Source organism: Cebidichthys violaceus, unplaced genomic scaffold, assembly GCF_023349555.1.
Source record: "Cebidichthys violaceus isolate CVI_PGR_0920_01 unplaced genomic scaffold, fCebVio1.0.p SCAF_78, whole genome shotgun sequence".
In the NCBI taxonomy this organism is placed as follows: Eukaryota; Metazoa; Chordata; class Actinopteri; order Perciformes; family Stichaeidae; genus Cebidichthys; species Cebidichthys violaceus.
In genome coordinates, this window is record NW_027176962.1 from 169,400 (window position 1) to 186,556 (window position 17,157).

Consider the following 17,157-nt stretch of genomic DNA (forward strand, 5'->3'; position numbering starts at 1 on the left):
TATAGGATGCAGTCTGTTACATAATTCCATCATCCTTTTTTTGAAAGGATTTGAAATGTCAGTGGAAGTGGATCCTTGAAAACAGTTATGTCAGTTAAAAGAGTGAGTTAAAATAGTGAAACAGAGTGAAGTATCATTTAAGGTGAAAGTGCTTAGAATACCTTTAAAATGTCAGTTGAAGTGAAATCCTGAGAAGAATTGATGCACGCCTATAAACCAGAAGAATACGTCAGTTGAAGTTTCGAGTGAAGAGTAAACCCCGAAAGCAGTTTGAATAAACGGATAACTTTTGGTAGCGTGCTTGAAATTGTATAATAGACGTTTGTTGATTTAAAGAGAAATAGCTGAAGTGTCCCTTCATGTGTAACCACTGAGAGCAGTTCAATTGTCAGTTGAATAGTAAAAGATGAAAGCAGTTGAAATGTACGCTTCTGTTATTTCTGTTTAATGCTCATTTTGTGGTTTGTGTTTGATCATAACTCATGGTTATTACCAACTATTCCTTCAGAAATAAGCTACATTTTTTGTCAGTTTTTATCTGTTCTATAATGCCTTGTCAATATAACTCAACTTTTAAAGAGCAGTTGTTCCAGCATCCATGTAGCACAACGTGAAGAGTAAGCTCTCCCTTGCTTCAAACAAAGATTTACAAGTTGTTACCAATTTTGGACTTCTGACATTTTTCCACACTATGTTGGTGTAGTGGTGACTAATAATTACTTCTCTGTGTGAGATAAAACCTATGTGTTTGCCAAGTTTACATGTTGGGTACAGTCACCGATCTTATCAGATCTTAAAATATTACAGAGTATTTTAGGGACTTTTCTCACCGAACCCGAAATACATATCAAACTCAGAAACTCGTGTTTTGATGCTATGAGTATTTACAAAGGTTTATAGAGGGAAACGACTTTCCATCCAAGAAAAAAAAGAGAGAAATAAACAAAGACAAGCAGTCATGGTGTGACAGTATTTCAGAGGGAGGCACCATAATGCATCGACAGACTGGGCTGTCGTTTTTTTTTAATTATTATTATTATTTACTTTTTTGGGGACTAGGGCTTTGAAAGCTCAGACACTTTTTTTTTTTTGTACGAGGATGGTCACACGGCCCGAGCATTAATGATGAACAGAATGTAATCATGGAAAGCTGTATCCCCTCGGTTAAGGAAGAGCAGCCCAGTAAGTTTCGAGAGGCTAGACACGTTTGAAGCTGTGTGTTGCATTGTGTTAGCGGACTCGGAGCTGATAAATATGCAAAAAGTAAAGGGGCATAGGTTGACAGGCTGTTGAGTCTTTGGCAGTGTCCGTTTTTTTGCCATTGCTGGACATGTTGCTTTTCAAGCTGTTGAGTCTGCAGTAGGCCCATCTGTGCCGTTCCTTCTTAGAAACCATCAGTAGCAACGTTTGTCCATTTCTTAAATCCTCAGCCCTGAATAAGGAATGAAGTTAATGGCCAGATGGGATGAAATACTGGGAGCGAGGGGGCCAGTCTTTTGCATATTAAAAACTAAAACCAGCAATTAGTAAATTGGCTAATTTGTAAGTCAAACACCGTCTTCAGGGTCTTTTGTAAATGTACCGTATGACAACTGGTTTCGAAGGTTACATTAGCTTGAGATCTTCCTGCGCTCTCTTTTAAATGTGACATTGAGTCGGCACCTCGCTGCAACCAGGAAGTGGTTTTGGGTCTTTCATCTGGGCCAGAAAATACCGCACCACGATCAGTCATATTTTCCATGACGAGCAAAAAAATTAAAAAAAGACAAAACCACTTGACTGTGTTTTACATCAAAGTTTGACATTATCTCACATCGCGTGTGTGATCTCTAAACTGATACACAAAGCCGCAATGTGTCATGTTTTCCATGGGCTGACATTTATGAAGGAAGATAGTCGGCTCAATCCGGTTCAAGAGGGAGAAAAAGGTTGTAAAACAAGGTTTCTCTTCCTGTTGAGCGTTCAAAATGAAATAAAAAAAGGGTTTATAACATCTGTAAACTTTTCATCAGCAGCAATCATTTTAACATCCACCTGCTCCCAGTTTCCTGTGACAACAGAATGAAGAGATCACTGGTACTCATGTCATTTGGACGTCCTTCCATTTTTAAAGCAACATCACTGACATTTTAAAGGAGAACAAATCAACATATGTGTTAGTCATTTTGGCTAGTTTAACTTAATAATCAAATGATTACAAAAAAAGTATATTTTTGCCATACATTTTAAAGCATGTTGTTTTGTCTCCTAGAAATGACATCTTTATACCAGTCATTTTTATGGTTAGAGATAAACATGGCCTTTGCCCAAGTTACAATCTCGAAAGATCTCTGTTTCGGTCTCTTTGGCGACTCCTACGGTTAATTATGACTCACTGCATTTCTTGGCAAGGTCCACCCTGCATAACTGGTTTGAGGCAGAGACGATTGGTTGAGGTTAGTCATCGATCTTGACTGTGTGGTTAGGTCAGGGCATACGACCTGAACAAACTGGGTTGCCGGTACCTTGGCGAGCATGGACGCCTGAACTACAGTGCTTGAGTGTTATGCAGGGTGGGTCTTGCCAAGAAAAGCAGCTTCCCAGAGATCCAAACAGCGCTGCCTGTGTGACGTTGTTCTTTTAAGTTGAATCATCTGTAATCTGCCTTAGAAAGCGTTTACTTGCAATGCTAGCAGAGGCGGGAAAAAACAGTATGCCACTTCAGTCTGTTAGGATAGCTCCGCCTACCCTCTCTGGCTGACCAACCACTGCTGAGTGATAGAAAACGCCTCACCAACTGTGAGCAGCTTGTGCATTTTCCCAGGAAGACACCCAGTTTGTAACACTGCAAAATGCAAGGGCTTTCATCAGTGGGCCATAGGATCAATCGCCATTGTGTTCTCCCCAAAAACCTAGGCCAAACACAAAAATATAGCTCTTCCTGCTCTAATGTCGCCAATGAACATACATCAGGCTACATTTATCTCAAGACTTATTTAGAAAAGCAAATTAGTGGTATATAAGGCATAAGGCTGTTTTGGTTCAGAAATCTTTCATCCACAGTTGAATTAGAGTTGAGTGCTTCTAGGAACCAGCATGACTTCCAGGTAACCAGTTAGCATCTGAATTGTTCCTGATCAACATCGCTAACATGTCATCATGATAACCGCACGCTCCTGATCAAAACCAAGTCTGCACCATCAAATCTGTGAAAATGATTTGATGGTGCAGACTCGGTTCTTGGTAGCCCCTCTCACCTTCTTTGATGTATGCCATTCGTAAGCCTCTCATTAGACATGAAGTCTTTGGCAACAGCTAGAAAGAATATCATGATGTCAGCGCGGCAAACATTTGTCCAAGTGAAACCAGCCACACAGGCAGAACTGGTTGAATTTACATAACCGCTCAGGTCCTGCTGCATCCAATGTTTGAATGTGTGCTGCATTCAAAATCCTTCGTAAGTAAAAGTTCAGAAGTATTATCAAAAGTAGCAATATATGTTTAACTACTATTAATCCAGTTGTTTTCAACATATGAGATAATTATTGGGAGTTTTGGATACTTTGCTTTTTTTTGTAAAATATTGGATTGTTTTTCTTTTTACCTCTTTGGGCTTAATCATGAACATCATGAACCAGTATTTTTGAACTGGTCAAATGTTTTGTGTGTAATATCTTCTGCTGAAAAGTCACTAGTCACTACATTTGTTAGATAATGTATAGTGGAGTAAAAAGTACAACACTTCCCTCTGAAATGTAGCAGGATATAAGCATAAAGTAAAGTGAAAATAGTCCTTAAAGATGTAAATGAAGGGACAGTGTGTATAGGATAGGGTGGCATCTAGCAGTGTGGTTGCAGATTGAAACCACCTGAAACCCCACGCCGCTCACTCCTCCCTTTCTATTACAGCCGTAATGAAAGCCGCCGAGTACAAAACTGTGGTAACACTACTTCAGGAGCAACAGAAGTCAGATGGCGGCCGCCTATGGTTCTGCATTCGACGGTGTGTTGGAGAACAACGGTGGCCTTCAGGTAGCGTAAAAAAACGTGAAAGGCCCTCTAAAGAGCCAGTGTTTGGTTTGTCCGTTCTGGGCTACTGTAGAAACATGGCGGTGCAAAATGGCGGACATTGTGAAGAGGACCAGCTCCCAATGTCGATATAAATGGCTTAATCTAAGCAAACGAAAAACACAATAATTCTTAGTTTCAGATGATTATACTCTGATGAAAATATACTTCTGAATATTATAATCCATTTTTGCAAATAGATACCCAAACAAATGCTACAAACTCTAATCCATTAAGTACATTATGTGAGTGAATGTGATTACTTTCCACTAATGTATAAAGGATCCCTAAATTTATCAGAAAAAATCTAAAATGATCAAATTTGGAGATAGTTTTCATTGGACAGTAGATTAAATATCACAAAACACATATCTATATATACACACACACACACACACACACACACACACACACACACACACACACACACACACACACACACAAAGCCCAGTATATTAACAATACTTAAAAAACGAACAAACGCCGAACGTTTGGGTCTCCTCTGAAGGCATCGGGTCCTTGATCATTTACCCTTCATCACAAGTGAAACAGGAGTAGCTGGGAATCCAATCTGAATAGGCTTTGATCAGCTGTGTCCATTTATAAATAACAGTACAGAGGGCTAATAATAGAGGCAATAATACATGCCCTGCATTGTTTCAGTTTGCCAAAGAGGATAAATAGAGAGCTCAGATTATATTTGGGGTTTGAAGCCAGCAAGACCCTTTCACCGCAACATGGGTCCTGCTGTCATGGGACTGTCCAGCCAGCCAACTTGGCACTTGCTTAATGGCTCTCCTGCCAAAGACACCTACAGTACCAATAATGTTACCTCCCTACCTCACACACACAGGTCACTTTTGTTGTCTTACACAAGCCAGAACTTTATTTTGAAGTTTTTGTTCTTTCATCATTTTACAATACAGTTACAGCTTTCAAAGAGCCATTATGTGTCCCGTAGAGCTTTACAAAGAAAGGTCAATTGATGTGTCGAAAGTATGTGAGGAAAGGAAGCAAACAAACTTGCAGCCTGCCAGACATGTGTGACTCACAGCTGCCTGAAGTGTCTAACGTCCCTAAAGTTGTGTTATTTCAACCAGGAACAGAGTGCTGCAGGAATGACGTATTTTTGTAGGCCAACCATGGAAGTTGTCGTCGCGCTGGTTCCCTCAACAAAAAGCTAATGTCTGCGGACATATTTTATATCGTAGAACAAAACATTAAAATGTCTTAAGCGTGTGTTAACCACAGACACTATCTCAGGCATCTAACAAAAAAATGTCAAGAAACCAGTTGACTTCGAGACAAGGGAACCAGAAGTGCAGAAATACTAACGCGTCTCAACACTCTTTATAGTTCACCTCAGCTCGGTTAACTGGTTTTGTTAGGGAATAAGAAGAAGAACTGCATTGTCAGGTGTGTGTCATGGTTTTATCACACAGGTTTGAGTAACATTTAAGTTCTATTCAATGTAAACTATACCAGTGTATAAAGGTACAGATGTCGTCTAGCAAGCTCAGCAGGCCTTCAGATGATTCTTCTGAAAAACTCTGACCAGAAGGATGAGTGAGGAAATATACTTCAAAGGAATGAACAGACAATGGACATTGAGATATTTCAATTTAAAGACACACATCTTTATGGACCTATTGAAAACAGGTGTGTTGGATTTTTTTTTAAATTAAATAAAATGTACTTTATATTACAGCGATCATGTTCAATACAGGACCCTGGTTAATCCTGTGCTTTTCTTACTGTGACATCAGTCAAAATGTCTTCAGTGTCATGTGATGCATGCCTTTAAACACTGACGCGTCATTGAACGCATCATGTACATGTCTGGTTTGCTTTTACTTTAATCTCGTCTGCCACTGCTGCACTCAGCTCTTATATTCTTCTTTTGTATTCTTAAAATAGAGCTCCATTTTGCTGTACGTTGATAAGAGTTTCGAGCAGCACGTGAAGGCACCGTGTCTTCCTCCTCGAGCCTCCTGGAGAGACTTTTGATTGGCTGCCAGTGACATCATCCCTGCTCGTTCGTGGGACTGAAGGCAGTTCAAGCGACATCCCCCCCTCCCCCCCTCCTCCTCCTCCTCTCCCCACCCAGCCACAGAGGCAGACATCTCGGCCAAATCCCTCCCACCACAGGGCCGGACCTCACTGTAAAAAAAAGGATCAGATTTAATATTAATGAAGCCGCGCATTGGCTCACACTCGCGTCAATCCCGCTGCGCAACTTCTGTAGGCTGGCAGACTTCCTTCAATATTATTTCTGGGGAGCAGGGTAAAAGTACTAAAAAAAAAAATGTTGCCGATCCACAACACTGGGACGGACTGAATGGAGGCAACGTTGTCACCGAGCGGAGATAATAAATCCGTCTACAGTGCACCGCGACACACACCGGTAAGCTGAAATACAAGTCAAGTTCGGAAATTAGTGTCCAAGGCACAAGTTGTTTTTGAAATGCACAGTCATAGATATTTCCTTCTATTATTAATGAAGAGGAATACAAAATTGCTGCTACCATTTTGAGCTTATTAGCAGTTTATTTGGCGATAGGTAGGCTATATATATTTATTTTTTTAAATGACATGAATTAAGTGTTTTATTACAGCTGTTTCCTTTATTATATCCCTCCATTGCGTCAAAGTTACAATCCCCACCTTAAAATGCAACCATCGGATTTAATTTTTTTTTTGTAAACATTTATTTATTTATTTTATACAGCGCTGTGAAATTGAAATTTCCTCCAGTGTTCAGCTCATCGGATCAGTTCGTCTCGTCCCGAAAGCCTTATCACATTCTCGGCACGTTCTCATGCCGGTTTCTTCAATGAATTTGGCCATGAATGATATCTGCTTTGGCTGAACCTGCACCGCGCTGAAAGGACGGCAATGGCCGGGACAGGCAGTGCTCGGCGGGTGTCTTTACATAATATGCCGGGATGACATGGTTTTTAAAAATGCTCAGGCTGGCGATCAAAAGGAATTGCCTCCCCTCTTTTTTTTTTTTACTCCGACTTTTCCTGTTGGGGGAGAGACCCAACTGCGGCGTAGCGTTGATGCAGTATTTTATCTTTTTTTTTTTTTTTCCCTCTCTTGTTATAAAAGCTTTGGATCAGACAGACCAGAGTTGGGATGAAAAATTCAACATCACACACACATGCACGCACACGCGCGCGCGCGCGCGCACACACACACACACACACACACACACACACACACACACACACACACACACACACACACACACACACACAGAGTACAGTATCTGGAGGATGATTCATATTACTTACACTCAAAGTGATTCAGTTACTCGAGACTCTGTAATGATTTCACTGTTTATTATTAGTGGCCAGTCTGTCACGCCTAAAATTTTCCCACCAAGTTGGGTGTTGCCCTGCAGGTATTGACACTACTAATATTTGACTTCAGCAGCCGTTTTCTAGTTTGCATGTTGATCAAACAGACAGGAGGCCGCTCTCCTTCATTCACAGCTCCGATCTGAATCAGTATAGATGCAGAAGTCGTTGAGCCGAACCGGTTTTCTCACAAATTTTCTTCCTCGCCTCATATTTTGTCTCATCTCTGTGCCCACAGAGCGGCTTGTTGACTTCTCCGTAACCGTCCAGCCCTCGGCGTCCCCATGCCTCCGTCTCCTCTTGACGACAGAATTGTGGTGGCGCTGCCAAGGCCGATCCGACCTCAGGAACTCCAACTGCGCCTGGACACCAGCTACCTGGACTCCATCGCCACCAGCAGCAGCAACAAGACAGTCATCAGCACCACCGTGGTGAAGATCCGGGCGACGGCCAATCTTGTAACGTATATGCCCTCATCCAAGGGCTCCACGCGCTCGTTGTCGTGTGGATGCAGCAGTGCCAGCTGCTGCTCAGTGACTACCTATGAGAAGGACAGCCAGAGCATCAACCACAGCCAGGTGAGTGCCAGCAGCCCCAACCTCAGCTATGCCGGGCCCCCCACCCCTATGGTCAGCAACCATGAAGCATTAAGCGCCCCCAGTCTCGCCCCGGGCACCCCGAAGGCCCTGTCATGCGTGAGGGTCATCCACCCCAATGAGCTGGCCAAACGGATGACCTGCTGCCCCATGGGACACCCCGTGGGGCCCGTGCCAGTCATCATCGACTGCCGGCCCTTCATGGAGTACAACAAGAGCCACATCCGGGGGGCCGTGCACATCAACTGCTCCGACAAGATCAGCCGGCGGCGGCTGCAGCAGGGCAAGATCACTGTGCTGGACCTCATCTCCTGCCGCGAGGGCAAAGACTCTTACAAGGGCATCTTCTCCAAAGAGATTGTGGTTTACGATGAGAGCACCATGGACCCCAACCGGCTGACGTTCTCCCAGCCGCTGCATGTGATCCTGGAGTCACTGAGGAGGGAGGGCAAGGACCCCATCATCCTCAAAGGTAACACCTAAGTAGGTTTGTCAAGACTGGGAAGGGGGGGGGGGGGGGGAGTAAATAAGGCTGTCTAGCATAAAACGGGGAGAGAAACCACAGCTTTATGGGCTTAAGTTTGACTCTGGAGGAAGTAAATCAGTTAAGACATCTGAAAAGAAAGTCAGATTTAGAAGTGGAAGATGCTTTAGCGGCAATATAAACTGATATGAAACTAATGTGGTGGCAAAATAATGTGTAGTGTGTGTAAAGCCTGTTAAACCTGGACCTGTAAACACACTGGTTGTAGTTTTATCACGTGAGCTTTGTTCCGAAACATGACAGCAGTTCCCACATACAACAGCTTCTGCACGTATAATCAAGCCTATGCACGCTCAATCTAAATCCCTCATACATAAACATATGCTCAAGCTCTTCACCAGCTTTCTATATGACGCTAATTACGCATTTTGCAGGAAGTGAGAGCAGCTGTTAGTAAATAAGGCAGCCTATTGAGATGGCAGTCCCTGGGTCGCTGCCATGTTTTCTATCTTTAGTGTGTGTGTGTGTGTGTGTGTGTGTGTGTGTGTGTGTGTGTGTGTGTGTGTGTTTGAAGCTCGAGCAGAATGTCGTGTTGGGGGCTGGGCTGAGTGTTTCCTGAATGCCTCCCAGTCAGCGTCTAGCCGTAAGATCACAGCACCTTGATCTGTCTTCTTCTCTTCGTCCTCTGGTCCTCCTGTGCGCTTTGATGGACGAAGCTCCTCTCCAGTCTCTCATCCCGCATCGGTGTCTGTGTGTGAAGCGCGTCTCACTGGGAGGAACAGGCAGACTGTCTCGCTCTTTCTTCCCGCTGGTTGGCAAAACGCAAGACCCCCTCTCTCAAAAGGCTCAGCCTGTCTCCTGTCTGCATCACAAGTCCTTTTGTTAGATCTGGAATGACCTCCCATGTTACATGTCTGATCATCAAATACTTCGCATGTATCAATTATTGGTTGACATTTTACCAAATCATAAAAACAAAACCAAGCCCTGAGCAGAACATTTTCCATGCTGGAATGAATACTTCTAATACTCTTTTATTTATTTCTAAATGAAGAGGTGATTCATTCTTCATTTGCTTGAAATATATGAGAATTCTTTCTCAAGGGAAAGTGGCTCGGAGCATTGTTATTACAAGCAGTAGTAGTAGTGACATATTTGGAACATGCTTGTATGACTGCAACTAAATAATTTACTCCATTATTTGCTTAGTTCCCAGCATGTCTTAGTCATGATTCATCGCGATACGTTTGTTTTGCTACACTGGAAACACAAAATCTTCCGTCCCTGCCACGCAGGAGCCAAAGAGCAGCAACAGGTTACGTTTGATCCGTCAGAATTGACGAATAAACGACATGTCAGCAGGGTCGGAAGGTTTAGGGTAAGCACTGAGAACAGCAGGTCTGTGGTGTGAGAGGCCTTTGCGAGGCAGAGGCGGTAATTTCTAAACAGGAACTGAGCCTGTGGTTTATGAAAGTGATCAGTTTTCATGTTTTCCTTTTTTGGGTTTAGTCAGATGATAATGGCAGTCGCACTCGACAGGTTTCGCCTCACAGCAAAGTGCTGCAACCGAAGATTCTGTTGTTATCAGTTTACTATGAAAAGTTGTTTATCAGCCGAGTTCGACCTGAAAAGAAAGCCTGTGGTTCAGTTTGAAAAAGAGGAAGTTCGCTGTTTGTTGATACAAGTCAAGCGACGTTGGCTTTCAAATGTCACGGCAGCAAACTAAGTTTTTCCATAGTTTGGAGGTTAGTTGAGTTCATTGGTTGGTTTTATGGACCACGCAGTTATTGTTTTTTCCTGTCTCACTGTTCTCGATCAACCTCATTTTCAACGGTAGCGACTAGCTGGTGAACGTAGGTTTAGCAGCGTTTAGCAGCTAAAGAGGTTGAGGCCAAAACAGAGCTAAAAGAGAGTGAATACGTTCTTCTTCAAATGAATACTATTCTGTTTCTGCTAAAATGTTTGCCAACACAACAACACATTTATAAGGTGATAATATGAAAATGTGCCCAAAAAAAAAATCAATTAATATTGTTTTAAGACTTTATTTATTTAACCATTAAGATGAAGGAAAATAGTCTGTCAAAATCTAGTCAAAAATTCTGATCTTGTACTTTATTTAATCGTGGCATTCTGAGCAAACTATGTGCGACAAAGATATTGTGTTGCAAGAAAGGTTTTATGAGACATTGTGGAGTTTTTAAATACCGATAAAGTGGTCTTCATTAATACAGCTTTGTGTTTAAAATGATCAGTGGAAATTCCACCTATTCTTATCTATTCCCCAAATTCTTGTTGACTTTGTTGTCAGAGGGCCTGTAAAGACTTCCCTTTCTTATATCGACCACAGTGCAAGTATTACCACAACATCCCATGACAGAGAGAGCTGTTCCACTATCGGCGTAACATCAGGTTAATGTCTTTGTTCATGGTTAACAATCGGGCTGTTTGATGGTGAACCCACCTGCCCGATCACCAAGGGGGGGGGGGGGGGGGGGTCGGGGGGGGTGCGATGACCTCACATGGCGTGATGTCAACTCTTGCAACGTGAACAATACATGAACTGATACTGTGTTTGTCTGACACTTTCCACCCCTCCCCACAACTCTTGTGCTGAAGGGAAACTTTGGCCCATGGCATCACTAGCAACAGGTGGAAACCAGTTATTTTGGAGAAGTGCAGATGTCCAGTGAGAAGTGTATTAAACACTTAGCGCGTCTGCTTACCGGCAGATTAACAAGGGGGATTTCTTGTGTGATTTAGACAGCGGAGACTGTTCAAGTAGCTATTTTGGCCATTTGTCTCCTTTTTGAAACTAGCTGTTGCAAATAGAAACACTGCCGATCCCTTGATATTGATTCACCATCCAAATGGAGACATTCAAAGTACAACCAAATCTAGCAGTGTAGTCTGGACATGTGTAGATTTCTATCACGTTAAAGCCAGTTGTCCATGCTTTTATCAGACGTGTATGCAAAGCGTACTTGTCCTACTCAGTTGTAACGTGCGCCATGTGGTGCACAGAAGCATGAGTGCATGTATTTTTAGCATAGAGGGCTCCACTGGGAATTGAACCCTTAACCCTGGCAAGGAGACCCAACAAGGTCCAATTTGCAATCAGAAAGGGGAAGAAAAAAAATTCCGTTTGGCAGTTTTATTTAATTGTACTTCCTGCTCAGCCAGTCTCACGATCTCTCCGCTTGTGTTCACAGGAGGCCTTAGCTGCTTCAGGCAGAGCCATGAGAACCTGTGCGAGCACTCGCTGCACCTTCACGAGGGCATGGGCACCGGTGCTTCTGCTGGCCCGACCGGGCCGCTACCTCACTCCCTGCCCTCCACCCCGGACATAGAGAACGCAGAGCTGACACCAATCCTGCCCTTCCTCTATCTGGGGAACGAGCACGACGCTCAGGACATCCACCTGCTGCAGCGCTTCAACATCGGCTTCATCCTAAACGTGACCACCCACCTGCCGCTCTACCACTACGACTCGGGCTTCTTCGTCTACAAACGTCTTCCCGCCACAGACAGCAACAAGCAGAACCTGCGGCAGTACTTCGAGGAGGCGTTTGAATTCATCGGTATGAAAACTTCCACTGTTTTCACTGCAGACGTGTAAGCTAACACAATGGTCTTGTGACCTTTCAAGACTAAACTACTACTTTAGAGCTTTCAGCAATTAAACCAAAGAATAATCGAGAGTTTAGAGTTTAATGTAAATATGTTTCGTAGGCCTGAAGCAGTGTTCTCAGGTAATACTGAGTCCAGAGATCTCTGTGATGCTAAAAACCGAGTTGGTTGCCTACCGGTTACAAATTGCCTAAAAGTAATGTGCATTGTTGTTGTGTATGTTTCTCTGAATGTGTAGTTTTAATATCTTATGTGTGATGACTGAACTTCCCCCGAGGGAACAAAGCATTTACTGCATTATGTTCTAATTGTTTCAATGTTCCTCTCTGCAGAGGAAGCACATCAAGCAGGTATGGGCCTTCTGATCCACTGCCAGGCAGGCGTGTCTCGTTCAGCCACCATCGTGATAGCCTATCTGATGAAGCACACCTGGATGACCATGACAGACGCCTACAAGTTTGTCAAAACCAGGAGGCCCATCATCTCCCCGAACCTCAACTTCATGGGCCAGCTGTTGGAGTTCGAGGAGGACCTCAACAACGGAATAACGCCACGAATCCTCACGCCAAAGCTGATCGGTGTGGAAACTGTTGTCTAAATGAAGCCTCTGGACTCGACGCTCGCACTTGTACTCACTCTCTCACTGTCCTCTCGAGAGAGGCCGGCTGCTCTATGAGCTGGGTTGGACTTTGAGAGCCACTGTATTCTTCTTGAATCTCCTCATGCTCATCTTGGACTCTCTGGAGTGCCAAAGTTCTGGGTCAGTGGTGATGAGAAATGCCAAAAAAAAAAAAATCCCTACTGTTTGGACCTGGCCCAAGTCCAAGGAGGAGAAAACGGTCAGCGGGAAGCTTTCCATTTGTGATTGAGAGGCGCAAACATGAGGGAGAAGCAAAATTGGTTTGAGGAAAGATATTCTATGTGCTTAGGGGCAATTACTGACAAAGAGAAACTCTTAAAGCTCACACTGGCACACAGCTTCTGTTTGCAGACTCAGGCGGGTTTGGCCACGGCAGTGCCTGTCAAAAAAAAAAAAAAAAGAAAAAAAAAAAAGAAAAGATAAACAAAAAAGATGAAGACTTGTTTGGTGTGTTAATGTTGTTGTTCTATTTTTATACAGGGGTTTATGGGGGTGACCATGACGAGCCCACAGTGGCTTACTGTGCAATAATTTCAGAGTGGAATGCAACTGAGACCTTGATCTTATATGTATATAATGATAATGATGTAATGATTACGAAACATTTCCAGCTCTTTGCTGAAGTACCATTTTAATGTTAATGTAATTACTGTTGTTCAGTTCTATATGTTCACAGTTATGCTGTAATATTTCGGCGCAGACGTGTACAAGAGAGGGGAAAAACAAAAAATGCGGTTTTTATTTTTGAGTGCAGCTTGTGGGTTTATGTAAGTCATCAGAACCACAAATTCATATTTCGTGCGTTTGCTCCAGTATCTTCGTTTTGCCATTCCTGCATCCACATATGCATATATTTTTTAGCAATACACAGAATATATTACCAGACAGCCATAAGAGCTTTTTTTTTTTTTTTTTTTTTTTTTTTTTTTTTTTTTAATGCATGGCTGCTGGCAGAGGAAAGAATACTTTAAAAAGAATCAGTGAATATTGTAAAACAGGGCTACTGGTGATGTTTAATGTAACAGTGAAATGTGGACTTTCACTGCCGGCTTCTGTCGACTCCACTGTTCTTTTTTTTTTTTGCTCTCAGCTCTGTTGAAAACAAACTCGACTGAGTCCCCATGTAGCTACATCCATTTGTGTCGAAGCCCTAAATGTTGAGCTATGATTTAGTCCACATTAAAACAAAAAAAAAAAAACAACAAAAAAAAAAGGTAGCAGAGTTGAGGTACAGACTTCGAACAAACATCGACTTTCTGCCGTGGGTTGCAGTGCAGTGGGACGGTGGTGGTACAGTAGAGCAGCGTGACCCTTCTCTAATCTTTTTTGCAACTCCCTGTCGCTGACACTAAGCTACAGTTAAGTGAGCTCTTCTGCCTTGCTTAGGCGAGCGCTGCTGTCACGTGCTGTTCTAGTGCCTCTATCAATGCCTTAATTCATGTGTCACCACTGGGCCTGCGCACGGCACACCATCACGTGCAACACAGATGCAGAACACACCGAGGTCGAATTTTAACTCCCAGACAAAAAGCAGCTCTTGGTCTCTGTGTGACGTACGGATTTCTTTCTGCCGTTCCTGATTAATATGCAGCGTTTTGAGGAAAATAGCATTCAAAGCCTCGAGGTTAAAATGCTCATTATGTAACTCTGATATCTCGTGGTGGCATTTGAAGGGGAATTTTGAATACCAATGTGAATTGTAAATCAACTGCGCACTAAATAGTAGCGTAGTGAAGAGTATATGCAGGCTCACAAAGTTTACCTTCATCCTGTTGCACCTGACTATAATCACCGATGACTCATATTACGACATGTAGATGGTTAAGAAGAGAAGTTCGAAATAAATGCTTGCTAGTGCTACTTTGCCTTCATTCTGATCCGAACTGCAGATTTTTGCACCGTTGCTGAAAAAGAATCTAAGTTTCGCATTTCAGCCCCGTCAGTTTTACACTTCCTCAGCTGGTGACAGCTTTAGTGACGATTACAAAAAGGGAAACTTCTTAACCAGGTGGGATGCATGCGTTGTCAACTATCTGTATATCACGAGGCCATTTATTAAGTGAGCATTCAAACATCTAAATTTGAGAGACTTGTTTGAGTACACATCTTTGATCTGGTTTTGATTTGATGAATCCCAAGGGCTGTCAACGTTCCCAAGATGTAAAAGGAACCGTAGTCCAAAACAACAGGCAGTTATGAGCGTTTTCCTGTATTTTACCAAGTCGACTTGAAGCAGCTTCCTCACAAATGACGGTTTCTGTTCAGCTCTCCATTGTTTGCATGAAAAACAAAAGACTAAAATGAAGCACAGGGCTAATGATATCACTGTCAAAGCAACAAAAACAACAAAAAAATGTATATATATATATTTTGCAATACACTCTGTGTGAACCATTTTATCTTCAAAAGTACATCTGAACCCAAACGTTTGGAGAAAGATCATGTGTGTCTCTGTCAGCAAGATGAAGGATAATGCAAGAAGTGTTCATAGCGTAGTGAATACAAATACACAGCGCACCCGGTAAGGCTTTACGACGACATTCACAACAATAAGCTTAACAAAACAAAAAAAAAATCCCTCATGTGAAAATTCATGCTATGCAAATAAAATTGTAACAGGTTATTTCTTTACCCGACTATCGTGAACTAGTTTTGAGGTCTCTGCGAACATTTCGAGCATGAATGACAGTTTGCAGCCTCAGATTGAAGTGAGTTTTATACGTGTGACTTATCGACAAAGAAGTTCTAAAAACAAAAAACAAAAAATGTTTTGTGCGGCGACGTGTCCTCACTTTGTATTTTTGTTGCTGTTGTCATTGGTGTCTACAGGTGCTCCACAATATATTTGAATATGATACAAAAAAAAAAAGGTATATAATAACCATTTACAACACATTTGTAGCTTGTGCATTTATATTTAGTGATTCACCATTTGCAAAAAAATTCAAAATAAAAAAAAAACAAAAATAAAAGAGAGAGAGCTTAGCATCTGAGCCAATGTTATATAGGAAAAATGAACCTTTTTGTCCCATCTGTTGGTTCCTACAAACCGCAGCGGCACATGGCTTTTGTATGTAATGATCTCTTTGACTGAACAATGTAACCGTAGTACTGTACATTACTCTCTGGTTGGAAAACGAAGCATGCTGTGTGCTCCTGGTCTGTGACGGACACTCGCAGACATTATGGTGCTGTCAGTCTTTCCCACACTGCTCTGTGTCTGTAGAGGTCATAGCCTGATTGACAGCTCCACGAGGCATCTGGGTCTGTTCCCTTTTATTTGGAAACACGGTTCTGTATTAGAACAATATCAAGCTGTCATATTTGATGTGCACTCTTTATGACCGGACTTGTTTAAGAGTCTCTGCTTTGGGCTCAGAGACTCCGGTGGAAACGGGCTTCACTCTACAAGTCTCTGTATCTTTCTTTGTGTCTGTAGTCAACGGTCAAGTATATACAGTATATAAATATATATCTATTTTCTTTGTATGCATATATTCATTACTATTTTTGCACTGACCTACGGACAGATGGATTTATTTTTTTCCACAAAGGGTGCTATTATAACGGAGGCCTTCTCCCACACCTTTTTGCATGACTTGCTCAAAATTCCTCAACTGGTCTGTCATCTCTCCTACTCTTCTCCTACTACTCCTTGAACTGTTCCAATTGAAGCACTGTAATTTTGTAATCCCTACTTGTGAGCTTTGAAATAAACAAGGAGGCTTCAAGTTTGGTTCGGCGTCCTTGACGTTTATTTTCTCCCCGTTTCACATGGAGGAACTTTCTTTGGCCACTGAGAGGAGTAGAAATATGTTTCTGCAGATGTCTTGGTTAAAAACATAAAACGTGCTCGATGTCTCATGTTGTATTTAAGTGTTAATCATCAATATTTTTACATTAACAATGGATGAAATTACCGTAGTGTGAAAGTGGAGCATTTAGCAGCTAAAGATCCTGATGATTCCCTCGAGAGTCGGTGGAGACTAAAACAGAACTAAAAGGAAAGTGAATATTGGGCTGATATTAATAAGGTGCACAGAAACTCCATAATGGTAAATAAGCAATGTTTTGCTAAAAAAAAAGAAAGAAAAAAAAAACACACCATAAAAGGTGATATCAGCGTTGTGTTAAAACCTGTTTCAGATGCCCCAGAGTGGCTAAAAAAATATATATACAAGTTTAAATTCTAAGCATGAGACGAATAATGCAACTAACAATTCTTGTCATTATTGAGTAATCTCTTTTTTTTTCTCTTCAATTAATCAATTACCTATGAAAAGTTTTCATCACAATTTCCCAGAGCTGTAGATGACAGATCGCACAACAGTCCAAAACCCAAAGACATTCAAGTTATAATGATTCTAAGAGAAAAGCAGAAAGAACGCAGCATTTGAG

The 17,157-nt window shown here is 42.2% G+C and overlaps 1 protein-coding gene across 2 annotated transcripts; it reads left to right on the top strand.

The window, feature by feature from the left end:
* Nucleotides 1-6,259: 6,259 nt before the first annotated feature.
* On the top strand, nt 6,260-13,000 carry dusp10 (dual specificity phosphatase 10). Of its 2 annotated transcripts, XM_068737320.1 has the most exons (4): nt 6,260-6,451; nt 7,648-8,477; nt 11,702-12,070; nt 12,452-13,000. In XM_068737320.1, exons 2-4 carry the CDS (start codon nt 7,694-7,696, stop codon nt 12,715-12,717), a joined length of 1,419 nt encoding a protein of 472 aa, XP_068593421.1. In that variant the 5' UTR covers nt 6,260-6,451; nt 7,648-7,693; the 3' UTR covers nt 12,718-13,000. The 2 variants fall into 2 exon arrangements, with proteins under 2 accessions (XP_068593421.1, XP_068593423.1); XM_068737322.1 differs by lacking the exon at nt 6,260-6,451 and having other exon boundaries at nt 6,852-8,477.
* The last annotated feature ends 4,157 nt before the right edge of the window (nt 13,001-17,157 follow it).